General features: G+C 50.7%; 9 protein-coding genes across 9 annotated transcripts; 5 read left to right on the top strand and 4 right to left on the bottom strand.

Moving 5' to 3' along the window:
* Window positions 1-412: 412 nt before the first annotated feature.
* On the top strand, window positions 413-2,023 carry ATNIH1004_002384 (arrestin (or S-antigen), N-terminal domain protein; the record flags this gene model as incomplete). Its single annotated transcript, XM_033567076.1, has 1 exon — window positions 413-2,023. The coding sequence occupies one exon, from the start codon at window positions 413-415 to the stop codon at window positions 2,021-2,023; it is 1,611 nt and encodes a 536-aa protein (XP_033429071.1).
* A 286-nt stretch (window positions 2,024-2,309) lies between these two features.
* Window positions 2,310-7,928, bottom strand: utp10 (snoRNA-binding rRNA-processing protein UTP10; the record flags this gene model as incomplete). The annotated part of the gene is made up of 5 exons (XM_033567077.1): window positions 2,310-2,734; window positions 2,794-2,938; window positions 2,995-4,392; window positions 4,444-7,495; window positions 7,549-7,928. The coding sequence occupies 5 exons, from the start codon at window positions 7,926-7,928 to the stop codon at window positions 2,310-2,312; spliced, it is 5,400 nt and encodes a 1,799-aa protein (XP_033429072.1).
* Window positions 7,929-8,163: 235 nt separating this feature from the next.
* Window positions 8,164-11,745, top strand: ATNIH1004_002386 (uncharacterized protein; the record flags this gene model as incomplete). The annotated part of the gene is made up of 3 exons (XM_033567078.1): window positions 8,164-8,184; window positions 8,243-10,696; window positions 10,747-11,745. 3 exons carry the CDS (start codon window positions 8,164-8,166, stop codon window positions 11,743-11,745), a joined length of 3,474 nt encoding a protein of 1,157 aa, XP_033429073.1.
* A 363-nt stretch (window positions 11,746-12,108) lies between these two features.
* Window positions 12,109-13,916, bottom strand: NOX4 (putative NADPH oxidase (NoxA); the record flags this gene model as incomplete). The annotated part of the gene is made up of 4 exons (XM_033567079.1): window positions 12,109-13,001; window positions 13,057-13,466; window positions 13,711-13,770; window positions 13,822-13,916. The coding sequence occupies 4 exons, from the start codon at window positions 13,914-13,916 to the stop codon at window positions 12,109-12,111; spliced, it is 1,458 nt and encodes a 485-aa protein (XP_033429074.1).
* Window positions 13,917-16,720: 2,804 nt separating this feature from the next.
* Window positions 16,721-19,054, top strand: ATNIH1004_002388 (mismatch-specific DNA-glycosylase; the record flags this gene model as incomplete). The annotated part of the gene is made up of 4 exons (XM_033567080.1): window positions 16,721-16,778; window positions 16,844-17,160; window positions 17,217-17,264; window positions 17,969-19,054. The coding sequence occupies 4 exons, from the start codon at window positions 16,721-16,723 to the stop codon at window positions 19,052-19,054; spliced, it is 1,509 nt and encodes a 502-aa protein (XP_033429075.1).
* A 215-nt stretch (window positions 19,055-19,269) lies between these two features.
* Window positions 19,270-19,743, bottom strand: ATNIH1004_002389 (SBDS family protein; the record flags this gene model as incomplete). The annotated part of the gene is made up of 3 exons (XM_033567081.1): window positions 19,270-19,329; window positions 19,402-19,525; window positions 19,580-19,743. 3 exons carry the CDS (start codon window positions 19,741-19,743, stop codon window positions 19,270-19,272), a joined length of 348 nt encoding a protein of 115 aa, XP_033429076.1.
* Window positions 19,744-20,410: 667 nt separating this feature from the next.
* ATNIH1004_002390 (putative Rho guanyl nucleotide exchange factor) lies at window positions 20,411-23,131 on the bottom strand (the record flags this gene model as incomplete). Its single annotated transcript, XM_033567082.1, has 6 exons — window positions 20,411-21,351; window positions 21,401-21,626; window positions 21,696-21,914; window positions 21,968-22,168; window positions 22,216-22,524; window positions 22,577-23,131. The coding sequence occupies 6 exons, from the start codon at window positions 23,129-23,131 to the stop codon at window positions 20,411-20,413; spliced, it is 2,451 nt and encodes an 816-aa protein (XP_033429077.1).
* Window positions 23,132-23,693: 562 nt separating this feature from the next.
* Window positions 23,694-24,623, top strand: NAS2 (putative 26S proteasome non-ATPase regulatory subunit Nas2; the record flags this gene model as incomplete). Its single annotated transcript, XM_033567083.1, has 3 exons — window positions 23,694-23,846; window positions 23,920-24,399; window positions 24,495-24,623. 3 exons carry the CDS (start codon window positions 23,694-23,696, stop codon window positions 24,621-24,623), a joined length of 762 nt encoding a protein of 253 aa, XP_033429078.1.
* A 600-nt stretch (window positions 24,624-25,223) lies between these two features.
* On the top strand, window positions 25,224-26,262 carry GSP1 (Ran family GTP-binding nuclear protein; the record flags this gene model as incomplete). Its single annotated transcript, XM_033567084.1, has 5 exons — window positions 25,224-25,292; window positions 25,491-25,583; window positions 25,656-25,809; window positions 25,869-26,074; window positions 26,131-26,262. The coding sequence occupies 5 exons, from the start codon at window positions 25,224-25,226 to the stop codon at window positions 26,260-26,262; spliced, it is 654 nt and encodes a 217-aa protein (XP_033429079.1).
* Window positions 26,263-26,278: the final 16 nt, after the last annotated feature.

Raw genomic sequence — 26,278 nt, forward strand, 5'->3', positions numbered from 1 at the left:
ATTAACTAATTCAATAGTAATTAGTTAAAGTTAGTTAGTTATTAACTTAGTTATTACTCCGTAGGAGTTGGTGTATCACCGCTAGATAGCTTACTAAGTCCGACATCGCAGGGCGTAGAAACAAGGGCGTGCTTGTCATAGGGCGTCCTTCGATTCGTCACATCTATACTATATACGAATTTCAATGAATGAATAACTGAGTCAGTGTTGACTCATTCTCCTTGATTAATTATGGTCATTCACAGAGTCCTGGATCCAAATCCACTTCTCCATTCCCATGCATCAACTATATCAAGGATCCACCATTCCATTGCCCAATGCAATGCCTTTAAAAGGCTCATCCCTCTCTCTTTCATTCTCTTCTTTTCCTCGTTTATTCCTCCCTGTCTCCTCTCTTCGCTGAATACTATCTATGGCCTCCCTCGGTTCCAGCTCCCTCGAAGCCTTTACCTCGCGCGCTCAACCCACCATCTCCATTGACCTTGACGGCCAGAATGATGGCCTGGTCAACCTCTACACCACCGGCGACCGCATCGACGGCGCCGTGAGCATCACCGTCACTCGCGATGTGCGGTTCGACGAGCTGGAGATTACCTTTGAAGGCACCACGCGCACCTCCGTCGAGCGCGTCGCCCTGCCTGGCCGCACCGGCGCATATCAGACCTTCCTGCGTCTGCGGCAACCCATCCCAGACTCCGACTATCCCATGCCGCGTCTGCTGGAGCCCGGTCGTCGTTACATCTTCCCTTTTACCTTTGTCGTACCCGATCGTCTCTTGCCCCATGCCTGCAGTCACCCCAAATCCCACCGACATCTGGAGCTGTCGCACACTCTATTGCCTCCGACGCTGGGTGACGCCATGCTGGCCCCCGATGGCAAGTCGCTGCTGGACGATCTGACTCCGGATATGTGTCGCATCGCCTACCTGATCCGGGTCTCGGTGTTGCGTCGTGATGTTTCTTCTTCTTCTCCCTCGTCGACGAAAACTCTCGTCTCTGTCGCCAAAAAAGTCCGCATCATCCCCGCCGTTGCTGAAGAACCGCCTTTGAACCTGGCCGACCACGAGGACGACTACTGCGCTCGCAAGGAAAAGGACGTCAAGCGCGGTCTTCTACGAGGCAAACTGGGTCGCTTAGTGTTAGTCGCCTCGCAGCCGAAGCCGTTGCAACTCCTCCCAACCCCAAACCAGGGTGAGGAACAAGAAAAGAATGCCATCAGCACATCTACGACGCTTCATCTCCGGTTCGATCCCGTGGGTGATGAGCCCCCGCCACGTCTAGGCACCGTGTCGAGCCATCTGCGTGTGTCGACTTTCTTCGCCGCGGAACCCTGGCCGGATTATCCGTCGCCTGCGAATGCGTTGATGTGGGCATCCGGCCGTGGCGGTTACACCGATACGGTTCCTCTGTCGTCGCGTTGCGTCGCCTCATCTTCATGGACTGTTCATTCTGATTCTCCTTCAATCGATGATTCTGACTCGTCGCCTCGTCGATGCTCTTCCTCTTCCTCTTCCTCTTCCTCCTCTACCTCTACCTCAGGATCTTCCAGATCAGGAAGTATAGACCCATCATCCGCCTACACGGGAAAAACCTACTACACGGCATCCATCATGGTGCCTATTTCCCTCCCCACAGATAAAAACCTCGCCTTCGTGCCCTCATTCCACTCGTGTCTCGTGTCTCGCGTCTACGCCCTCGATCTGCGCGTCTCATATCACCCGCCCAACGCGACCATCGTGACGCCCTCGGCTTCCCTGCGTCTCCCGGTGCAGATCACCTGTGCGGTGCGGGACGCTGTCTCCTTGAAGGAGAGGGCTAGGGCTCAGGTGCGTGAGATTGAGGTTTCTCAGGAGGAGGTGGAAGAGTTTTTTCGTCCGAGGGGAGTTATATCCCATCAGATACAGGTAGAGACTCAGGAAGACGCTGAGACAGAGGAGGGACGGCCGCCAGAGTATTCGGAGGTGAGGATGGCGTTGTCGCCGGATCGGTCGACGGATTTGGTGTCTTCTGTGAGGGCTTATTAAAAATAGGAAGGAAAGAGGATAAAAAGACAGGAGAAAGAAAAGAGAAGGATAAGGCGTTTGTATACCCGGTTCTGTTATGGTAATACTTAATTAATGAACATTGATGTCTATAGTCTATTTCTATTTCAATTCTATTCTATCGATTATCTAATACGTCAAGCACGATGGATCCTTGATCTGATATACATAACTTTACATGGGCGCACCATCCTGTAATACCTGTTAGTTTTTATTACTCTTTAATCAATAAATACTAATCAATTGATATATCATGACGAATAATATATCATGTCAACATATCATCCAATCTCTCCCCCAATACCCCCTCAATCTGCTTCACCCATTTCCTCACCTCCCGTTCCACCCTCTCATCCTCATCCTCCATCAACTCGCTGATATACGGCAACATCTCCGGCAACAGCGCCAACCACTCCTCCCCCAGCTGCTCCGTCAGCGCCTGCTCCGCCTTCAACGCCGCCAGTCGTGTCAAAGCGCTGTCTCCTTCGTCGGCGGACGCACGCAGGAACTGCATCAGAGCCGTGTTGATCTCCTTGTGGTTGTCCGTCGAGTCGGCCGCCACCGCCAGCTCCGTGATTGTCGGCACCGCCTCGCCCATCACCAGATTGGCGCTGTGGGAGTTCGTCGCGTGGCCCAGCTGCGAGATCAGCGGTTGCGAGATGGCGCTGAGGTGGGATGGGGATTGCCAAAATTCTATCACCGGTAAGTATCCTAGCTAGTCAGAGAAGAGGGGAGGAAGGGAGGGGAAGTACCATCTTGGTCATGTTCGAACGCGTTGCGAAGCATGCGCATCGTCGCCAACCAAAGAGTCTTCGTATGTTGATCTGATGGTCTGGCTCGGCTCAGAACCGAAACAACACTCTCCATAATATAGCTAGCATAGCCCGTCACAATAGACTGCATTGCATCAATTACTATCCGTCCCATCTATTAAACGAGAGGTGAGAACCTACTTGAAGTGTCCCAAAGAATACCTGCAGGAACTTGTAAAACGTCGTCAGTCGCGCCACGTTGCCCTGCGTATCTTTCTTCGAAACCCCCGTGTGCGCCCAGTCCATCATCCGGACAAAGATCGGTCGGAACGCTGTGTCGTTCAGCTTGTAGATCATCTTGATCGTCACTTCGTTGATGCGGTCCTCGACCTCGTCTACGTCCGACACGTCGAACGTCGCCTTTGATCCTAGGGACAGTTGCTCCCGTCGTAGGTCGAAGGTCTTGAATAGCAACGTAGTTAGAACTGACAGGTTCTTCACGATCGCTGACTTCGGATGTTTCTCGATCGCGAGTCCGATCATCTGTAGAACCTCCTTCGTCGCCTCCGGTCCTGCTGCCGTGGCCTGCTGCCAGTTGCGATCCACTGCCCCCAGTGTCGCGGCCATGTCGATCTTTCGCGCCATCAATCGCAGCGCTTCCTGCCGGTTGTCGCCCTCGTTCTCTGCGGAAGCTGCCGATCGGAACGAGAGGAGGAGGATCTGGTCCAGGTGCGACGCAGACAGCATGTAAGGGAGATGCACGAACAATGCCGAGAGGAGGGAGTAGACGGCGTCATGCAGTCGAGGGTTCTCCTGGCCATCCTGCATGCTGAGCTCCAGCAGAGCCAGGGATCGACTGAGTGCTCCGGGTAACGCTGGAATCATCGCCTGTCCGAGAACCTCGGCCATCGAGGCTAAGCAGAGCACACCCATGATGCGGATGCGGTCGTCATCTTGACCAATGCACGTCTCACTGGCCACCACGGTAGCCGCGGGGATGACCTTGGACGGGTCCTTCTTGCCGTACTTGTCGGCGATGCGATCGATACAGGCCACCGCCGCGTGCTTGAGAAGGATGTCGGGCGACGACTCCACGATCTCGACCAGCGTCGGCAGGAAGTCCAGCATCCGGTTCTGCGATGTGCTGTCCCGTTCGGGGTTCTGACGCAGCCGGCCTTCCAGGAGCCGGAGCACCTTTCGGCGAAGTTCGTCATTGCGCCGTTGAAGCAGGACCTCGATGGTGTCAAGGAAATCAGCCAGCGACAGCGTGCCAAACAGCGCGCTGAGAACCTCGCCACTGGCCTGGTTGACTGGCTTCACGTTCCGCATGGAGTCTCCAATGCCCAATACCTGTTCCAGGATACGGGAGAACAGATCGCGGATTTGACCTGGTGCCTCGCTTGCCTCCGATTCAAAGGCTTGGGCCATCTTCACCTTCAGCGACGAGTGTCGCAGCAGATAAGCCAATGCTCGCAACAGATCCACTGCCACTTTTTGAGGCTCTCGCCCGTCGTCACTTCCGATGCCGAGGAGCACCTGCGAGACACCGGGCTTCGACTGGAACGAATCGATGACTAGGTCGAGGTACTTGTTGTATGTCTGCAATATCGTCAGCAATATATGTATCAGAATGTAGCAACGGAAACCTACGCTAAGCTCGACCGGCGCGTCCGCATCGGACACCAGCCCAGTCATCAGGATCAGCACATCCTTATCCATCGAGTACCGGTTGGCGAGCATGGCCAGAACAGCGAACAGGAAGTCCGTTGTGCCAAGCTTGGTAATCAGAGCATGGAAAAGTCGCAGGCGTCGATGCGACGGGATATGCTCAAACGCAGCGGTAAAGCTGAGCAGCAACTCTGATGTGCCCGACACGACATCACGCTTCTGGTTACGCAATGACTGGATGAGAGCTGGCACGACTTGGTCGATAGTCTGATCGATCACGGAAACCGAGTACTCGTCGTCTTTCCTCAATACGCTCGATCCCATGAATGTGAAGATGGGCATCACGCTATGTAGCACCAGTTCCGGCGCAATGACGGATAGCCCTGCTACTAGAAGGAGGGCGACATTCTGCACCTGAGGACTGTCCGTGGTGCGAACGCAATCCACGACCAGATCGGCCCGGATCACGGAAGTGTCGAACGACGGCTTCGCGTTGCCCTTGGACCGGTTGACGATAGCCAAAAGGCTGCCCAGGGCCAGGCTCAAAAGGTAGCTCATTCCAGACTGGATCTGCGACTTCAGATGATGAAGAGCAGCCAAGGTCTGGAACAAGCCATCGGCCAGCTCCGGATGAGTCTCCGGGGTCGAACTGTCTACCAATTCCAGGATAAACGTCACCATCTCCATGACCTTACTCAGGTTGGCTTCATCTTTGACAGTCATCGCAACCATGTTATTCTGGCTGGTGCGTCTCCTCTTCGGCGCGGGTCCCAGAGACTCCATGTCCACGACCGAGGCAGGAATTTTCTGCAGGAAATTGAGAAGCACAGGCCCGGGGAGCTCGACGCCGCGAAGCACATCCCTACAACCGCTGACAAGGGGTGATTCTGATTGCGTCGTAGAGATTTCAAACATTTGCTGGGCGGCCGCAACCTGCCGATCCTCTGGGACTTTGGCCCAAATGTCCCTCATGCGTCCTAAGACAGCCTGAACAAAGGAGGAGCTGAGGGACTCGGAGTAAGGGCTAATGTGAGACAGAAGGAGTGTCACGGCATCCTTCTCCTTCGGCGTGACGATAGCAACCACCTGGCCCTCCATCTCCGACAGGGAGATCCGCTCCTTGTCGCAAGCTTCCTTGGCTTGGGGCTCGCTCAGATCGCGCCACGATTTCAACAACGATTCGAGCTCCTTGGTGCGAGTAGTGCCACCCGCCTTGTCGATCCGGCTGAGCAGTTTTAGCAACTCAAGCTTCGGTGCCAACAGCGGCAGCTGAACGGCATGAGAGCAAAGGAAAGTGAAAAGACTCAGTCGCATGGACTTCTTGATCTCGGAGGCTCCCGAATCAGGCCCGGGGCCGCCCCGCAATGTCGCCTCGAGAACACGGCCAATATGCGCTGGATCTAGAATGCATTCTTCCAACCCTGGGAGGAATGCGCGCTCCAGGATCTTGTGCGCCTCCCGGCTAGGCAGCCAGTAGATGTCCTTTGACTGCTTTCCTTGTCCGTAGAGTGTGTCCCGAGCCCATGTTACTTGGCTCTCCACCTTTTTGCTCTTCTTGTATAATCCACCGAGAACAGCTAAGCCCCCGGCGGCCTCGCGACGGATTCTCTCTGATTGATCGGCAAGTGCAATGAATAGGAAGGGCAACAGGGCCTGGAAATCAATGTCCTTTGACGAGGCGGAGTTGAGTAGCGCAGTGACCATGCTCAATGCTGTCGCCCTGGTGCCGATGGGATACGGGCCGGAGAAGACTCGGACAAAGAATGACAGATACTGGGGTGCTTTGGTGGCTTCAGCTTTTCCAAGGACCACCAAATCGGAGAAAGAATCAAGCTTCTCCTGGGATCCAACCCCAAGTGCAAAGGCCTGGACAAGACGGTCGAACACTGTGATAGATTGGGCACCAAGGAACGAGGACTTGAACAAGATCTCCCCTGCCAGGGGTTCAAGAGCCGAATGGAAAGCATCTGGACCGGTTTCCTCCTTTGCATTCTCCATCTCCACATCCTCCACGGCCTTGGGCGACGGTGCCGATTCAAGGACGGTCTGCAGATTGTGTTCCAGGGCGGTAGTATCAAGAGATGATTCGGCAATGGTCTTCTGGAAGATGGGCCGGAGGGACTCTAAACGGCTGAAATGCTGGACCAAATCCGCCAGATGGGTCTGAACGTCCAACGAGATCACGCCGTCCTTGTGGGCATTGCTGGAAGCCGTCAACACCAGCGCCATTGCCTTGCCAATTTCGTCCTCTTTGAACAGCTGGCTCTCAAACATAAGCGACAAAAATTCCAGGCGAGTCAAATCCTTCTGCTGGTGAAGATCTTCGACGCAGCCAGCCACAAGCCCAAGGAACAGGTGAGTCGTCTTGTACTGTGCCGATGTTTCCGACAGCAGCTGAATGGGGTTGTCAAGTCGAAGGATCGCCTTGAAGACGTGCTTGGGTATCGTTGCGTCGGGCTTCTGCTGTGCTAGGACGGACAAGCAAATTAGGGCCGAGCTCACCGTCTCTTCGGTCCAGGAACCTGCAACTGCCTCCATCAGACCATCGAGGACCTTATCCTGCAACGCGGCCTTCTGTGCAAGAATCACGCAGACCATGTAGCAGCCGATCACCAGTTCCGAGACTTCCTTCAAGGCCAACCCGTCATTCAGCACCGGAAGCACCCGGAGTATGATATCGTCGTGTTGTTGTTTCTCGACCGCCCGTCTACCGGAGCGGGCTGCATCCAACATTCCCGCAACGGCTTCGGTCATGATTCCCGCCCAGAAGGACAGAAGTGCATGGTGGCCTGCCCGTTGTCGGCCCACCTGGAGGGTATAGTTATTGATCGCAGCCAGGAATAGCTTGTTGGTTGTCGCACTATGGACCAGAGGGTGACGGGGAGGGTTGACGAGGCCTTTCTTGTACGGGTTGAGGATTTTGAACGCCGGGGTCAGATCCTCCGGGAGGATGGCCAGGAGGTTCAAAAAGAGAGGAGTCGTATAGTACGGTAGGAAGGTGAGGATGGTGAACGCGGTATTGTACTCATGGATCCTGTATACTCGGTTAGCCACGACGAAAAGTCTGTCCTGTACGTAAGATCACACCGAAAGCGCCGGATCAGCCAGTCAACTGCTTTGACAGCGGGACTCAACAGCAGTCTCCCTCCCACAAGAGCCAGAAAAGCCTCCAGAACCGTATCCAGTTCTTTGTTCTGAGCCGCCGTCATCTCCGTTCGTTCTTCGGCCTGGCTCTGTTCGCTGAAGATGGTGCGCTCGAACTGCGCAAACCGCGGGTCCAACTGACATAGTTCTTGGAACCCTTCGTAGCAAATTTCATAGATGGTCTGAAAATCCTGAGATCCGGCCACTTGCCTGTCGAAAATCAACGACTGCGAATGTAGGATCCTCTGCGCCCGCAAATTCAACTGGTTCGTGGATTTGGCCGCAATCTGCGACAACTGTGCCGCGAGGGAAGAGGAGGCCATATTTTCAAGGGAAAATGCTTCTTAACCACAGAGATACAAAGCATCCATTCCCCTAAGCACTCCGATTCTTGCACTCCGACGAGAATTGAATGAACAAACGTGGAGTAGAAGCAACTTTTTTTTTTTTTTTGCCGCCGCTTTTCCCCATCCAGAAATAATCGCGGGAAGCGGGAGCGGAGTTTTTCCAGCCAAACCTTCTATCTAGAATAGAGTCGTTAGAGATGCATCCAGGAGCATGGATTCCTCATCCTCCCAGGTGAGTCTCTTTCGGTTCATCTCATCTTCTCGGTTACTAACGTCCATCGATTTCCCAGGAGAAAAAGTCCATCCCGCGCTTCGCCAGCTTTAAACCTCTTCCTGCGCCTCCGCCCACAGCGGATCGTCCACCGCCGAGTCGCCAGGACGAAGACAGGTCCCGACATCGCTCCAAGCATCATTCGCGACACAGAGGTCATCGCGATCGCTCACGGTCAAGAGGGCATCGCAGGGATCACAGGGAACATCGCCATGTCCACAAAGAGGCAGAACAGGACCGTCGGGAGTTCGCCCTTCGGGAACCCATCCGCGAATCCCGCTCATTGACGAAAAGCGTACCGAAAGAATCAGAGCACGAGGAGTCAGACTTGTACGTGATTGATCGAAAAGGCGACAAATACAACGTTATCTATGGCACCATCCACCGTTACAACATTCCCCTCTATCACCGTGTGGGTCGAGGGAATGTGCTCGGACTTCCTCGGAGCTACAAAATCCAGCGCGATACCGTCGAGGGAGATGCGTTGGTGATAAAGCCCGATGCCGGACGTACCGATGCTGCTCGAACGAAAGTGAAGAGAGTCCTTGCAGGTCTAAACAAACAACAGACAAAGCTACTTCGGATACGGCAACCATCCCCATCGGACGCTGACGCTGATGCTATGAAGGATTATCTACCCCTCGAATGCTCCCGTAGTCGACGTCAACGGTCTCTAGGTGATCTCGGATCGGATGATGAAAATTATGCGTATCGTTCGATTCATGGTAAAGCGAAGCCGGAGGACGACCTTCCTAGCGATTTCGAGGCCGTGTCGGACGAATCCAGTGGTGACGAGGTAGCCCGCGTCGACCCCGACCAGGCCATTAAACAGCGGAACGTTGACCTTACCCGGAGAGTTGATAAGAATCCTTCTGATGTTGGATCCTGGCTGCAGCTTATCGATCACCAGGAGTCGCTGCTGAGGGGCTCTGAACGGGAATCCGCCTCCTTGACATCCGCGGAGAAGAAGAGTTTGGCCGATGTCAAGCTCTCCCTATACCAAAAGGCACTCAAACTGGCTGGTCAGTGTCCTTCGCGGGATCGCCTCCTCCTTGGCATGCTGGAAGAAGGTGCGAAGTTGTGGGACACAAAGAAGCTGTCGACACAATGGCAGGCGGTGTTGAAGTCGAATGCCCATTTCATTAGCTTGTGGGTGAAGTATCTGGACTTCCGACAAACCGAATTCCTTGACTTTACCTACGAACGGTGTTTAGCCACCTTCCTTGACTGCCTGAGGCTAAATAAGACGGCGCCAGATACTCCCGGCAAGCTTCACGTCCAGGTTTATCTGTTTCTCCGTATGACGGCGTTTATTCGGGAAGCAGGATTTACAGAGCAGGCTGTGGGCCTCTGGCAGGCTATGCTTGAGCTTACATTTTTCCGACCACCAACGCTGGACGATAATACGGACAGGGAGGCAATCCTGTCGGCCCTCATGGATTTCTGGGAATCGGAGGTCACTCGTATTGGCGAGACTGGTGCGAAAGGTTGGCGAAACGGCGGCGGTGCTGCCCCAAATCCCAAGGTCTTTTCGCCAGGCGCCCGTGTGAACCCCAGATCGATCTTTGCATCCTGGGAGACCTGTGAAAGGGAACGAATGTTCGCTGCCCGACTCCCTTGCCGCAGTTTAGATGAGTCGGAAGACGATGACCCCTTTCGGGTTATCCTATCGTCTGATCTTCGAGAAATCATATCACTAGTCTGGGACCCCGATGCGGCCGACGAACTAATCGACAGCTTTTTGTATTTCTGCAGTCTCCCACCTCTTGTATCCCCCCAAAATTCGGGAATGACGGGTCGCTGGGCGGGTGACAGTTTCTTGCAAAATTATTTCACAAACAGTACCTATTCAACGCTTGATGATTGGCTCCCCAGGCAGCACATTGGAAGTGCCGAATTGCCAATCTTCTTCCCTCATCAGAACTTCATCCACACCACTCAAGCGCTCTTTGCAAATCAGGAGACGTGGTTTTACTCCTTCAGAGCTTGGACGCAGATCACCTCCCGTTTGCGATCCGATCTTGACCCTGATTGGGTTCGGCGGGTTCTGAGGTTGTTGGTAGAAGCCATGCCGCTGAACGAGGACTTGGCTGAATACACTCTCGCTGTGGAATTTGCATGTAACAGCAGGGAAGCCAAGAAGTACGCAAAGTCATTGCTTAAAAAGCGTCCTTCTAGCTTACGGCTCTACAACTCTTACGCTCTTATGGAACAGCGATCGGGCAATCTTGCAGCTGCCGACCACGTCTGGGCGACCTCTCTCTCTATGAGTATAATGTTGCCGGGGAACGACAGGACTAAAGCTGTTCTGTTATGGCATATGTGGATCTGGGAGTCTCTGGAAGCTCGGAATATAGCCCGTGCGTCCCACCTTTTGCTTTCCATGCCGGAGAATAGCGTTGATCTTAAGACGCTCCCGGATGCGTCCAGTCAGCCAGCATTCAGCCCAACTGGCTTGCTGAAAGTTCAGAGTGTAAGTTGAGCCCCTTCAATACGCATTAGCCATCGCACTAACATCCCTAGTACCTATCCGAAACACAGGAAACCGTACTCGCAGCCAGCAATGCCAACGTCTTCGTCGCCTGCACCAACTGCCTGGCTATCTTACAATATCTTGTTCACTCACTGGATCTGAACAAGTCCCAAGAGGCATACTGCAATGCGATCAACAGGCTCGCTGTGATGCCATCTCAGGCCAAGACCTTCCGATCTTTCACCACCGAGCTTCTGCATCAATCCCGCGCAAGGCTACTCTACCACCACGTCCAAACAAGCAGCATCTACAAGCCATCCGACATTCGCACCCTGCTAATGGAAAGCATATCATTGTTCCCGCACAATACAATGTTCCTTTCCCTATTTGCCTGGAACGAATCTCGCATCCGCATTGAAGAGCGCGTCCGAGACACCCTGCGAGACATAACCACCAAGCCCCAAACGAGCGCCAACCTCACCCTCACCTCGGCTGAGGCTCAGGTTCCAGTTACGTCTCATCTGTTTTCGATCTACACCGAACTCAGTCGCCCGGTCTATGCGGGCTCCACGTCCCATTCTGTACGAGCGGCCTTTGAGAAGGCCATCACTGGACAGGACACCCTTCCCTCCTCTACCACATCCTCTTCTTCTTCCTCCAATGCCCGCTCCAACCTCACCCTCTGGAAACTCTACCTCCTCTTCGAACTATCCCATAACAACATCCACCGCGCGAAAGACGTGTTCTATCGTGGTATGCGTGCTTGTCCGTGGTCCAAAGAGCTCATCATGCTTGCATTTAGTCACCTTCGCACAGATAGTATCCAAGAACGCTACTCGGGTTCTTCGTGGAATGGCGAGGGAATGGGATTTGACGAGCTACGACGCGTGTACAATGTACTGGTCGAGAAGGAGTTGCGTGTCCATGTGGACATCGAGAATCAGTTAGATGAACTTGTGACAAAGATGCAGGGTCGGTCTGTGGCGTTGGGAATTCCCTTCTCCATGCCGGAGGATGTCGAGAGTTATGATAACCCTACGCAGGTTTGATGACTTTACTGTCTGTATATGCATAGTATGAGTGTTGCTTGGGAATTTGGGATTCCCGTACTCAATAACAAGCCACATAGATGGCTACATCTCAGATATTGTTACTCGTAGGGATTCAATGTGACTAAATACTAAAACTATAGTACAGAACATTGCAGGGTCATTCCAGAGGTATAATAACAATAAATCAAAGCAATATTTGGAATCGGGCAAAAAAAAAAAAGGTAAGGAAAGGAAAGGAAAACAAAGTACTGCAAATCAAACAAGTCATAACTCATCAGGTCAGGTAGGATTACCACATCCCTTTTGTATGCATATTAGCTGTCTAGATTCTGTCGTAGATGAACAAACATGGCAGGGTGATCAGAAGTGTTCCTTCCAGAACTTGAACTTGATATCCTTGGTTGACGTCGTGACGGCAGCCTCCCGGATCTGTCTGGCCGCTGAATTCGGCCCGCAGAAATACACCCCGATTTCAGTCCGGTTCAAGCTTCCATATAAACCAGCCATATAGGTTTGATCCTGCAGTCCCTCACACATAGCAGTGAAGAGGCGCTTGAAATCCGGACGACCGAAGTTCGTCCGACTTCTCAATTCAGTCAGGGGGTCGAGATCCTGGCCCACGGAGTTCAAGTAGATATTAGCTGCAGTGTCGTCGTCCAGTCGCTGTGTGAGGTAGGTGTGAATGCGCAGGAACTCAGCCCGTCCCTCGCTTGCGGCGGCGGCGGCTGACTGGGATTCCAAAGAGGATAAGAGAGCCTGGAACCATTCAAACGAGGAGGTATCCTTGCAGACCCAAATAAATTCGACACGACGGAGACGTCGAGGCGGGTTAGGGCCTGACCGAAGATGCCAGATGTTCTTCAGGATGGAGGCCCACGGTGTGACACCGATGCCAGTACCAATCAAAACGGCAATTTCGTTCTCAAAGACATCTTCAGCAGGCGCTCCGTAAGGGCCGTCAACGCGGAGACTGGGCATCTTTTGTCCATTTTGGAGAGCAACTTCGTACATTCCCAGGGGATCCAGACCTTCTAGATCACGGGCCTGTGCTGGTCCACATCCCAGAGCGTCACCCAGGGCGCGGGTGAAGTCTCCCACTTGACGAACATGGACACTGATATAGGGATCAAAGGGACAGGAGGTTATCGTGAACGGATGCCACTGCGAGCTCGACACCTCCGGCACTTGGATAAAGAGCCATTGTCCAGCTTTATATTTCAAGCTGTCTTTCTGAAACTGGATCTCCATTGCATCTTAGTGCCGTCAGTGAGGTTCGCATGAGCTTTGCTGCTGCGAGGGGGCACATACCATATGGGTGACGGATAACTTTCGTTATCACAGTTTGACGTCTGGCTCGGACCTCGCGATAGAGCCTCTCAAGAAGATAAAGGCCACCTCCAACCAACTCCCATCTCCATCCTTCATAGCCAAGGCAGTGTCTCCAGAACTTGTCCCCGTCAAGGGGTGAGATTGGGTCGGCCGTGTCTCGAACAAAGCAGCCCGTGGCATGTGTGTAGAGGGCCAACATGAACGGCACAAACAAGTGATGGATGTACCAGAAAGTCTCAAATGACTGTTGACGAATTCTATTATGGGCAGTGGTATAGATCAACATCATGCAAAACAGCATTACGTGGCCCGTTATACCACCTGCTTCTGTGAAGTGTATCTCCACTGCCGTCACCGGCCTAGTCTGGTGTTTCTCGATGTTGAAAAAGCTGCCTGAAGTTAGACCTCCAAAGTTAATTGGGCAGGTGGTTTCCTTACTTAACATAATGTGAGGCCGTGTGTATAACCGTAAACACCAGCAGAGCGTACGCCACCTGTCGATGGAACCAGGCTGTCTCGTCCAAAGGTAGCCACCGTATCCTAGGCCTGATGCATTTGATGATGTTCCTACACATTGGTAGCAGAATAAGAGTCCCATCAATTGTCAGGACCAAGCCGGCGCCTCTAGAAAACCAAACCGAATACTCCAGCGTATTAAGAGCGTCTAGTCTGGAGTCCGATGCCTGCACATACCTAGGAAATGTCAGCAAATTTTCCCTCCCCGTCAGATAGAGCACGACATACCACCCTCCTGCAAATATAGCAATGTGTATGCCCCAGAATACGAAATAGAACCAAAGTTTTGACCCCGTAAAATAGGAGCCCCAGGCATGCTCCATAGTGATGGAGAAGAGCCTGGGTGGACTAACAGTTTAGTAAAGATCAAGGCCTAGGACATCGGCCAGCGATGACCCGCACAGCGAAAGACAGCAACACCGATTTATCAAATGTATTCTGATTCTTTTAGAGACCCGTCTCTGGGGTGACGCCGCGCCGTACAAGTGAAAGGAATGACTTCGAGGATTCAAATTCGGCTACTCCATGAAACCGGCTGTTTTGCCTACAGCTTCGACGTCTTTGTACGCACCCAGCCACTGTGTGTTGCCAGAAAAACTAGAGATGATTGAGGTTGATGTCGGGAGGGTATGTTCAACAATGATGGCATAAGGTGCGAGGGGTTCGGGATCCCGAATTGAAGATACAAGATGCTGTACCGTGATGTGACTTTTCTTTTTGGAATTGGGATTTATGAATACCAAATGGGTTGAACGAGGATTTCTGGTCTGGTCTGGCCCTTGGAGAATGGCCAAGGTCTCCGTAGTAAACCGCCCGAAAGGCAACCGACTGACCGAGAGAGGGATGGATCAAAAGGCAACGCCACGGGTCAATTGGGGGCCAAGACGAGAGATTCGGAACATCGTTTACTTTCGAGCAAGACGAGGCATGTGGGGTTTGACGATGAAAACTCGACCGGCTGGCGTCGACGATCCCGGAGGAATGGTTTGGGGTGCAGGCGAGCGAGCAGGGAAGTCCACGGAGAGGAGGGGAAACGCCCTAAATAGCAGCAACTAGTCGACTGCTATATTTATTTCCTGACAATTGACCGACCGATTGGATTGATTGCTCCAAGGAAGTCCACGACCAGCCGCCCGTTACTCAATGTCTGCAGTCTTACTGACTCTGTACGATAGGTATACTTCGGAGTAAGTTCACGATGATCCTTTGAAAAGAGTCACCGTACCCTCAAATCGTACGATGGGCTATCTTGGCTCGTTTCTTTCCTCTACTCCGATCAGATGGATCATTATCAACTCGTCACATCAAGCCAAGATGGACGACCCCATCCTCCCCGACCTTAGATCTTGGGCTTCTGCTTCAAGCGGCTATTCCAGCCAGCACGTAGGTCAAGAATAGTGACAGGCTAAGAGCTGGCTCACAGGTTGCCCGACTATTTCTCTCCATCTTCTTTTAGCCTTCTCATACCCCAGTGATTCCATGGGTGAACCATGTGGTTCTAGGATAGCTGGATGAGACGATACAATGAGGCCCAAAGGCCTCTTGGCTGACTGTAGCTTGCGAATCCTTATCCCATCAAGACCTATGATTTGCTTTGTGGAGAGTGGAGTTTCGGCCACCCCCAGAGGATTGTGTCCTATGAGAAACGTTCTGCAAGCGCGCATGCAGTCACACGGTCTAAGTGCAACCCCAGCAACCTAGTCTAGTGCTTTGCAACACTGCAGCTAGCTGGAGGAGGGGGAATGATGCTAAATCCATTTGCCAAATTTAGATTTTTATCCGGGATTGTTGGTCACTGCACTATGCTGGGTGAGTTCAAAGCAGAAACCATGTCCGGGCGGACGGTGGTATATGCTCGTGGTTGGTCCCTGGGTCCTTGGCGTCGAAGGAGGTCGAATAAATCCGAGATGGATGCAGAGGATCTTAGGCCCACTTTGCCCTGCAGGATTGAATTCTCATCACATTTAGTAGAAGTTCGTTCAGCATCTTGGCCCTATGGAGCACATCATCGCGATCTCATGAGATAAACGGTGACGATGTTTCCAGCGTAGGTGAGGAGAAGCAGGATTTCAGGCTGAAGAGTTTAAGGAATGAATGTATCGTAATTTTTTTTTTTCTTTTGTCGTTACATTTTTTTGGGAATCTTGATGCCCATGCGAGGCAATTATAGATGGCACAGTAGCATCACGATGGGGACATCACGACCAGGGAGGATAAAAACAGAAACAGAGCCGTCTCCGAATCCCCACTCATCGAGTCTTCACAAGAATGCCTCTGTCTGTCAATCAGAACGTGGAAGTGATACAAATGAATCGGCCACTAGCGTGTATTCCCGCAAATCTCCTGCATTGTCCGTCACGTCGCTACTGCACACTGTCCCCTGCATCCAGCGCTCTCATTTGTTGTATCCCAAGTCGTCGTGCATCCAAGTAGCGCCCAACCACGGGAGGAGGATTTGAATTTTGAACTTCGGGGAATCATGTCATTCCGTCTCATACGCGGCAAAATCCAATCAAAGGCTCGGGAAGCTCTGAATGTTTGAAGAGGCCAAGAGGGAATACGCTAGTTTGTCGCTCGTCATTGGTAAACTCAGCGTGGAGCGGTTGAAAAGACGAGAGGCATCTGCGTGTCACGGGCTTCCCAATCAGGTGAGGTGGAGTCCCTCTGTTGGCGCTGGCAAAGAGAAAAGAGACAGGGCGAAAGAGCTATGTAATCCTCCGTCTCCTCCACTATTCAACCTCCACCTTGAACTGAAAAAAAAAGGTCTAGAATATGATATGATTCCTCTGGATCGCTGACGCTCGATCCTCGTCGATTTGATCGTATTGATCGTCTGTGCGAGTGTGATTGCCGTGATCCCAAACGTCTTACCTCTTGTGCGTGTGTTTTCACGCCAGACCGCATCATCCAGGAAATCATCTACCCAACGTCATCAGAATACTCAAACTGCCATGTCCCTGTCGAAGATCCTCCTGCATGCCACCTCCATTGACAAGACGAGCGACTGAAGAATCTCATTCATTCGCATCGATCATACGTCCTCCATAGCGAAGACAACGCATTTCCATCACTGCTGAGAAAGATCTTTCGCTGGACGAAAGATTGCTGCTCAATACTGTACCTCACCATGGGAAGGCTAATTAAAAACCACTGGGCCCGTCTGGTTATTCTCACCGCTGCATCGTGTACGAATTCCCACACTCCCCTTTCTAGCCGAAGGCGAAGCTAATCAACAATCCCGGATCCCCAGATCAAGTAGGCAGTGCCATCGAGGGTTTCATCTGGCCGAAAGTATTCTGGGATTTCATGACCAAAAACCTCAACGGCGCCGTAAAGCCTATCCCTGTGCTTCAGATCCTCAACCTGCTCACGGGCTTACTTGGCCTCGCATGGGAATGGCCTCTGAAGTATTTTGCCGGCACCATGCCACACCGCAGCATCGAAGTGCGACTTATCCTATACCCTCTCAGTGCGCTTCTTTCAGCGCTTCTCTATCAAGGAACGGACGCCGCGATCTATTACTTGGTTGGGATTGCTGTATACTTCTGGGCATACAGTGAGGGCGAGGTTCGTGGATCTAGTCTTCTACAATGTCAAGTGTTTTTTGCTGATCTCCCAGCCAGGTTGTATGTGCAGAACCATGGACTTTACCAAAGCGGAGGGCCTTCAAGGTATGAGGGCCTATATCCGCGCAAATGTATCTTGAATTACGGCCTTCACGATCTGAATGACATAAAACATGATTTATTTTAGCGACTACTGGTGTGGGAAACGGACGGCGTTACGGATGTCAGCATTGACAACTACAATGCAGGATGGCCAACTTGGTCCATGAAACTGCAGTGTATTATAGCGGAGCATAGTACTTCCATATCGAATACTATATTACTTAGACAAGCTACTTAAGCATTGACTATGCAGGGTCTTGCATGGCTTTATTACAGTTTTGTTGATAGCCAGACTTAAAATATGTTGTTTGGCTAGTCGATATGATGTGCATTCTGAAGACAGTTGCAAACTAGCCCTACTTGACATAGGCCAATAAAGAAGGATAGTAAAGACTAAAAACATTCGTTTTTTTATATATATCATGAAGAAATTAGAATAAATCTACCAAATTAATTCTTAAAACGAGTAGCAACAGGTATGCTTACTTATGCAAAATCTGAATAAGCAGCTATTCTATTCATAACTAATCTTATATTTCCAAATCGAGTTTAGTATTCTTGACATCCAACACGAGGAACACCAACAAGAAGTGGCCAAAGAACAAACTCTCGACATTTTATAAGAAAACATTTCCTTCACAGCCATATCAGCACACATACACATTTCATGGACTAATCATACCCACCACTAATCCAACATCAGACAGGACGCAATCGCCATCTGGAGAGCAGAAATGCCATCTGCTTCTACCTACACTATGCAGGAAGGAGACGACGACGTCCCCGTGAACAAACAGACCAGTTTCAACGGCCGACTGAACCAATACTTCCACACGTCCAAGCATATCAGCAACAACATCGCTGCTACCGTGACACAAGGTATCATCCTACCGTCTGAACCGAAGCGAAAACCAGAATCAACATCGTCGTCAGACCCAAGCAACAACGATGAATCACATTCCGAACCAACTTCCAAACGAAGGAGAAAGGGCGTCCCAAATCCTCTCCGTCCCACACGAGTCACCCGTTCTCAATCGGACACGTCATCACCAGTCACCACGCAACGTGAATCACAATCCCCTATCACCCAGCCATCAGCAGACAGTTCGCCCCCCCGTCCTCGATCTCGACGTCGACCACCGTCTTCTCGTACATCCACACCCACACCCCCAACTTCCTCTACTGATTCCCTTCTCCGCGACACGATTCCTCCGAACCTGACCCTTCTCTTAGTAGGTGTCAACCCGGGCGTCATGACAGGGGTGACCGGGTACGCCTACGCACACCCATCGAACCTCTTCTGGAAATTACTCCATTCGTCCGGCATTACGACGATCCGACACCCGCCGTCAGACACGTATCGACTGCCGGAGCTGTATAACGTGGGAAACACGAATATCGTAGAACGTCCGACGCGGGATGCCAGCATGCTGAGCAAGGCGGAGATGGACGCGGGGGTGCCCGTGCTGGAAGCGAAGGTGGCCTCACAGCGACCGGAGGCGGTATGTCTGGTTGGAAAGAGTATTTGGGAGGCAGTGTGGAGGGTGCGAAGGGGGAGAGCGATCCGGAAAGAAGAGTTCCGATACGGATGGCAGGACGAGTCGGAGAATATGGGACAGACAGACGGGTGGAAAGGAGCGCCGGTGTTTGTAGCGACGACTACGAGTGGATTGGCAGCTGGGATGACCATGGCACAGAAAGAAGCTGTATGGAATGAACTCGGAAAGTGGGTGGTTAGTAGACGAGAAGCGATGAAAACACAAGATGGTTTAGACCTCAACTTGACACAATAGAGATTGACACTTATACAGGCATACATAAAACCAGAAATCATACAAGGGAAAGAAAGTACGTGCACTAGTAGATGTCAAGTAGTAATAATTGATGCAAATCTACATCCCTATTCCTAAGGTACAACCATGAGATAACTACAAACAGTGCTCAGAGCTTAGCTCATCATACCTCCTATAGAAAACCTGCAGACTCCATTCCGCTGCACCAAATACTATCAATGTGTAAGCATAGCGGGGCCATTCATAATGTTCGTATCTCCCTGATGTGGCTTTTGCTATATACGCACACACCCTATTAGCAGAGTCGCAAAACGAACAAGACCCAAGGGAAAGGGGAAATAACATACACTATATGTCTGGTAGTCACCTTTTTCCAGGATTTTGATAATGCATTGATCTTCATTACTGGTACCGAATTCGTTCTGAAGGGTGCCCTTGCTGGCTCCGTCAAGGACGCCTTGAGAACCATGCCTAGGGTTGTTGCGTTACTTTTTGTTCGAGTATGAAAGGTGACCGATCACATACCTGTGGGTGACAAAGATCTTCCAACCGTTCAGCACGTCGGACAGGGGAATCGATCGGTCGGTACGCCACTTTTCCAGGGCTTGGTAATCATCAACGAAGACGATGAAGTCCTCAGAGGCACCCTTGTAGAAGATCTTGTTGCTAGGCCCATTGGCGCGAACCATCTTGAATGTGGGAGGACAGGCGTCTGTTGTATTTGGAAGAATGACAATAGTTTCAATGTTTTTGTCTTTCTAGGCAATCAAGAAGAAGAGGGGAGGATTGGGAGTCCAGGGAAGCCTGCGTCGGTGGTTAAGTATGAAAAGGTGATGACGTCACCAATCAGGTGGGGAGTATATATTACTACAATCACAGAGTTTCGGAGAACAGAGCACTGATAGGTTTTGGCCGAAAGGAAATAGTAATTCAAAAGGACCTAGAATCTGGAATATTACTTATGACAATGACTGTCTCAACTTCTGTTTGGGAAGACTTCCTTTAAATAGAGACGTCTAAAAGTGTCTTTCAAGTTACCCTTGACCTTTGTCATAGCCTTCAACCGGGCATTAAGCAGTCTCCTACAAGGGATTGGGCCTAAACCACCCAACGGACCATGTATTTCCTTCCACTGCATATCTGGTGGTGGAAGTCTTTCTCGGTTTGGAGTCCGGAGACCCTCGGCCATCCAGAGTGGTAGTCAATCAATCATAATACGTCTTGCCAGGTACCAACCACATGATCAGTCCACCTCCCACCGCCGCCATCGAATTAGCATGAATAAAATATTAACCTCTCCTGCCCTTCATGCTATGCCCCTAATGCAATGCTGCAACTGTCTCCATACCGGCCGCATCATCCCCCTCCATTGGCCAAGCCCTCGCGGGGATTTCTCCATGCCCTTCTCAATGACACCGAATTGAACATCGTTCGAAAAGATGACCTCATTAAAGGACTTTCGGTGTGCTCGCAACTTCTCTCTCTCCTGCCAGAAAGTTGCACATCTGCGCTGGAAGGTTGCTTCAGGCCACTCTTCTGTCTTAATGTCTTGCTCCGCCCAATTGTTCCCAGGTTATAACCCGCTAGAATGTGCCCTTTCTCGCCATCAACCTCCGACCTACGTCGCACTATTTCGCTCTTACTACCGATGTCGATATTTTTCATCGTTTCATAAGGTTCTTCGGTTGGCCGGCGACTAGGCAAGTTGGCCGAGCTAGATCGCCTGTGTAATCCTGGATGGAGGGTAAGCCGCCTCATGACGGAGCCAGGACGTAGGAATATATCGCCTGCTTTTAATACCATCCCAGGATAAGGGAGTGATTCGCGAGTATATATGGGCGAAATAACACGCTCTAGCCGTACGCGCTCTTGTCTCCTGCTTGTTAATACTAAGGGCGACGATGAGGGTATCTTCGGCCGCTCAATTTCCCCGACGCCATCAGTCGCTGTCTGCCAGAGCTTATGAGGACAGTGCGTCTTCTTGATAATTACGTGTTGCAAATTGCGCTCGGCCCGCGAGAATGCCAACGAGTGAACCGACGGTCTGTGGGACAATGTAGCCACAGAGCGAAAAGGGCTGTCCAGAGGGCTTAAATCCAGGGACAGAAATGAGTATCGACTCTGTTCCGATGAGACTGGGCTTTGCATATCGGCCGATGCTGCTGCGGACTTTAACAGCCCTGTCTTCCATAGCTTTTCTTCATTTGCACATGAAGCACTCAAAACCAGTTCGAATTTGTTGCCCTCGTGTTGGAAAACCAACTTCCACGAAAAATAGCATTTGTCGCAATATAGACCTATCCACTGCTTAGTATACGACAGAGTGGACGGTAATATATACCTTACCCTTTCCATTTCTCGGCGTATCAATCTTCACATCACAAGTATACAAGCACAGCACTGCTTGAAGATTTCGATAATCATCATGTACTTTAGCAAGAAGGAAATGATTCTTGAATAAGACACAGACCATATAACCGCCAGTAAGGTGTCTTAGAGACTGATATGTCACATGAAGCACGCCGCAAAGGTTTATTGGTCCCAGCTGATTGTAAATATCGTGTACTATGGCCTTTTAATTGTGTTCATTTAGTATTCACACATTCCCCAAAAGGGAAGGGGGAAGCTGTGGTGGTCTTACCGATTTAGGGAGCTCAAGCATCCCCTGGAGCAGGAGAGTCTGCTGGGTGAGCTTCTTGTTTATGGGATTACCAGGGTAGTCGTTAATTTGGGCGACTATGTTGCGCACACTTTCCAAAATCTCTCTTATTCCATCATGGGCCGATGGATCATCTTGGATCGGGGTGCATTTCAGCAATTCTTGAAGCAGTAGCGGGTACTTACAAAGCCTTTGGATGGGCTGAAAGTCTGTCAGAAGGTAAAGGTGCTTCTATTAGGTGGTGCCATTCAAACCTTTATGAGAAGATCGCTTATACACATTGATTTATTTGGCGCTAGTGTTCGACTCTCCATGGATGCCACAGACTTGGACAGAGCTTCAATGCCCTGCTCGAATATTGGCCAATTTGGTACTGACTTACGGAAAAGATCCATGTCCTGCATGAGTTGTTCGTAGTGGCTGCAAAATTCTCTGTAGGCTGTGAAGGACATTGACTTCAAATGGTTAACTCTAGCGTGTGGTTAAGCGGGCTTAGACCTACCAACTTGCCAATCTCATAGGCAGCTTCTAATGCTTCACTGGCATCCGCAGTGAATTTTCTGTGACGGTGATTGAATCCTTTCGTGGGATTGTGTGTTCTCAAAGGCCTATGGTGAAGAGCCTTGAGACCCAAATCAACTGAGCTAGAATGTTTGGGCAACCTGTTGGGCGTCAAGCAATTGACTTCGGCCCCAGCAAAACTACACGTCGGTATGGTATTCCGTATCTGCACCAGAAAGGCAACGTGTGTTCCGCGAATTTGTTGTAGGTTGTGGTAAATCTCCAGTCTTGTTGAGAAAAGAAGAAGGACCTATAAATTGATTCAGTCAAAAGCTCAGGGCAATATTGCATACTAGCCATACATCAGTCAGAGCTTTTAAACCAAAAACGTAATCTGACTCAGTTGTTATTAACTCCCGAAGTGCCTGAAGTCTTCTGATAGCTCGGTTCTGCGCGTCGGTATCAATATGCGAACTCGCCGGTCTTGAGCTCTCCGTCGATGCACGGTTTTCCGATCCTATGCTCTGATTTGCTGTACTCTGGGTTGTCCCCCTTGATCTCACAATGCTCTGGCTTGCAATGCTCAGCGTACTTGTTTTCACCGTGCTGAGATGAGACGAATGCGCCGAAAAGCTTTCCCATTGCTGGTCCTGTGTTCCACTACCGAATGACAGGTTCAATGTGTTCTCATACCGGTTTGGTGAGATGTCACTCCAGCCCTCAACATATCTTTGATACTGCTGATAGCGGGAACCTTTCTTAGCACGAAGGCTTCTCACCCATCGCTTAAACGGGAGAAAGCTAGTCAGTCCATCTGTCGATTCTAAGAGCTCTTTTGGGTCTATATGCTGCGTCCCGGGACTGGAGCTCCCTGCGACAGGAAATAGCTTCTCAGCGGTCTCCTTGAGTTCCTCCATCATTGCTGATGAACTGGCCGATACCACAATGCATCAAAGAAAGATCGTAGTCGGCTAATGATAGGAAAGCAAGCCATATTTTTTTGCCTAGCGCAGTGACCCTGATGAGATCACCGGACAATAGGAAACATGAGAATGGAAGTCGCGATGGATTGAAATAGACGATGCCTAAAATGGCAGGAAGCAGGGCGGCTGAATGCCTCAGTCAAAGACACCGGCTGCAAAAGGGAACCATGAAAGTTTTTTCAACATGGAATGAGCATAGAAACAAGATACAAATATACCTACTTATCCTGCGGTAGATTTTCTTGAATTGATAAGTCCATTGTGCCTACTTTGTGTATGTTGATAGCATGTATGCAGCATCGTTATATTAAGCGGAACATGGCTCTTTAAACCAGACATGCCAAGCCCAGCAACTAGCAACTCCCCAGATTTACTCCCCCACCACCACTCCGATAACTGCCAAAGTCATCCTCCTTTACATAGTGTCTTTTGCACTTTAGCCAACGCTTGATCATGAACTACTCATCCTTTAGCTCTCCTTAGTATGGGAATTCCCATGGACGATAACATCCACGCTCCCACGGTGTCCTCCGGGCCTACGTCCGGAGAGGCCCCTCGCGACTTGGCCACACTTTCTTTGGTCGACTTGATGCAAGAAAAAGAACGTATTGAAGAGGAACTTTCGGCCCTCAGCAGTGTCCTCAGCTCTGTGCGTCTACTTTCCTTGTTTTCTGTGCCTCCCGTCTATCGCGTTGCTATGGACTGACAATACATTTCTCCAGCATGGCGTAAACATGAATACCTCGTTAACAACCTTTGATGGATACCCTCGAGACGATATCGATGTCGCTCAAAGTAAAATTCTCGCCCTTGCTCCGTTATATATGCTAAGCTCTACGTCAGTCCGCACGATCCGATCTAAAATCATTCGACTTCGCAATGATCACAAGGAAGCTATGACCCATCTTGAGAAGAAGGTCCACGATCATTTTACCAATCTCCACCGCGCGCAGATTATTACATCTCCTCCCGAAACTCCCAATGAAGGTACTGTCGCTCAGGCCGGCTTGTCTGACAATTCCGTATCGAATGCTCGAGGACATGGGCTACCGTTTGCGACGGTGAACAGTGTTGTGTCCGCAAGTCCCGCTGACCAAGCTGGGCTGAAAACCGGCGATACAATTTGCAATTTTGGGAACGTGAATTGGATGAACCATGAACGTCTCACCAAGGTCGCAGACCTCGTTCAACAGAATGAAGGTGTAAGCAATCCCCCTCTCCGACTCCATCACGTCCTATCCTATTGGCGGGTTCTGAGCTCCAACATCATGATATCAACACCTCTGACACAATTTAGCGCACTCTCACTGTCAAAGTAATCCGAAAAGATGAGTTGGGTGGCAGTGCGGAATTAGATTTGCAGCTTACTCCACGCCGAAACTGGGGCGGTCGTGGTCTATTGGGCTGTCACCTTGTTCCTCTCTGACGGGATGTCAAGAATGGCTCCAGTTGGCATTTAAGTTGGTATATTGGTTCTAATTTTCCTGAACCTCATTTTATTTAGTATTTATATATATTTGTCCTCTCCTTTGTGATGCCTTTTGCCTCCGGCAGGGGATGTGAAACACTGTACTGCAATAAGGGTCCTTATTTTTTTGTTGCTGGAAAAGATAATGCATACAGAGGGCGCTATTTCTGGGTTCCTCTGACAATGAAACAGTGAAATGGAGAGAAAGCACCGCCCTTTCGTAGAATACTACCAAGTTGCTTGCATTGCGCCCACCATCCCCGCGAGGCATGCATGCCTGATTTGATGCCTGAGGCATATACACGTGACCGCGCAGCCTCTGGTGACCGACTCGGGGCAAAAATTCCATCACCAGAGTCGCCTTTCATTCTGCTCCTCCCTATCCTACGCTGTTCTGTTGAACACCTCTTCTCCCATCCTTCTCCATCAGTCGCCTTAATTTGACGACTTCTGATACACGAATTTTGTGTTCCTGAATCCACTTTACCTCCATCTCTCCTTTTTGTTTTTATTTATTTATTTATTTTTCTTTTTTTTCACCTCACATAAAACATCACCATGGCTGAGCAGCAGCAGGCCCCACCAACCTTCAAGCTTGTCCTGGTCGGCGATGGTGGCACTGGAAAGGCAAGTTGAATCTACTTTATTCAGTTACCTATTTATATGATCAGATATGAGTCCTTGTCGCTATTATCGATGATGGAATCGTCTACTGAAACATATTTGTTTATCTCTCCCTTTCCCCGCCGTGTCAACAAAAAAAAAAAAAAATTTCTTCCGTCTACCAACCAGCGACAGAATATCGCTAACCCATCTCCGCTACAGACCACCTTCGTCAAGCGCCATCTGACTGGCGAGTTCGAGAAGAAGTATATCGCAACTCTCGGTGTCGAAGTGCACCCTCTTACTTTCAGCACCGTATGCCCCGCCAGTGGCCCCGCTTTGGTCATTCCATCGCCTCTGTTTTCTCTCGACTAACCTCTGTGGCAGAACCTGGGAACGATCCAGTTTGACGTGTGGGACACGGCCGGTCAGGAGAAGTTCGGTGGTCTGAGAGATGGTTACTATATCAACGGCCAGTGCGGTATCATCATGTTCGATGTTACCTCGCGTATCACCTACAAGAACGTCCCTAACTGGCACCGTAAGTTTATAACATCTAGCACGACTGCTTCGTTACAACCGTTGACAATCCGGTGTTAGGTGATCTCGTCCGTGTCTGCGAGGGTATCCCCATTGTACTCTGCGGTAACAAGGTCGACGTGAAGGAGCGTAAGGTGAAGGCTAAGACCATCACCTTCCACCGCAAGAAGAACCTCCAGTACTATGATATCTCTGCCAAGTCCAACTACAATTTTGAGAAGCCTTTCCTCTGGCTCGCTCGCAAGCTGGTCGGCAATCCTCAGCTGGTAAGAATCTCGTGGCTTGTAGATCTCTAATATTGTCTGCTGACATATTCTTCCAGGAATTCGTTGCCGCTCCTGCTCTTGCTCCCCCCGAGGTGCAGGTAAACCCCGAAGTTCTTGAACAGTACCAAAGGGAGATGGATGCTGCCGCCCAGATGCCTCTGCCCGACGAGGAGGATGCGGACCTGTGAGCGTAGGGTCAATGAA

This window comes from Aspergillus tanneri (genome assembly GCF_003426965.1).
Source record: "Aspergillus tanneri strain NIH1004 chromosome Unknown AapTan_1_pilon_pilon_pilon, whole genome shotgun sequence".
Classification (NCBI taxonomy): Eukaryota; Fungi; Ascomycota; class Eurotiomycetes; order Eurotiales; family Aspergillaceae; genus Aspergillus; species Aspergillus tanneri.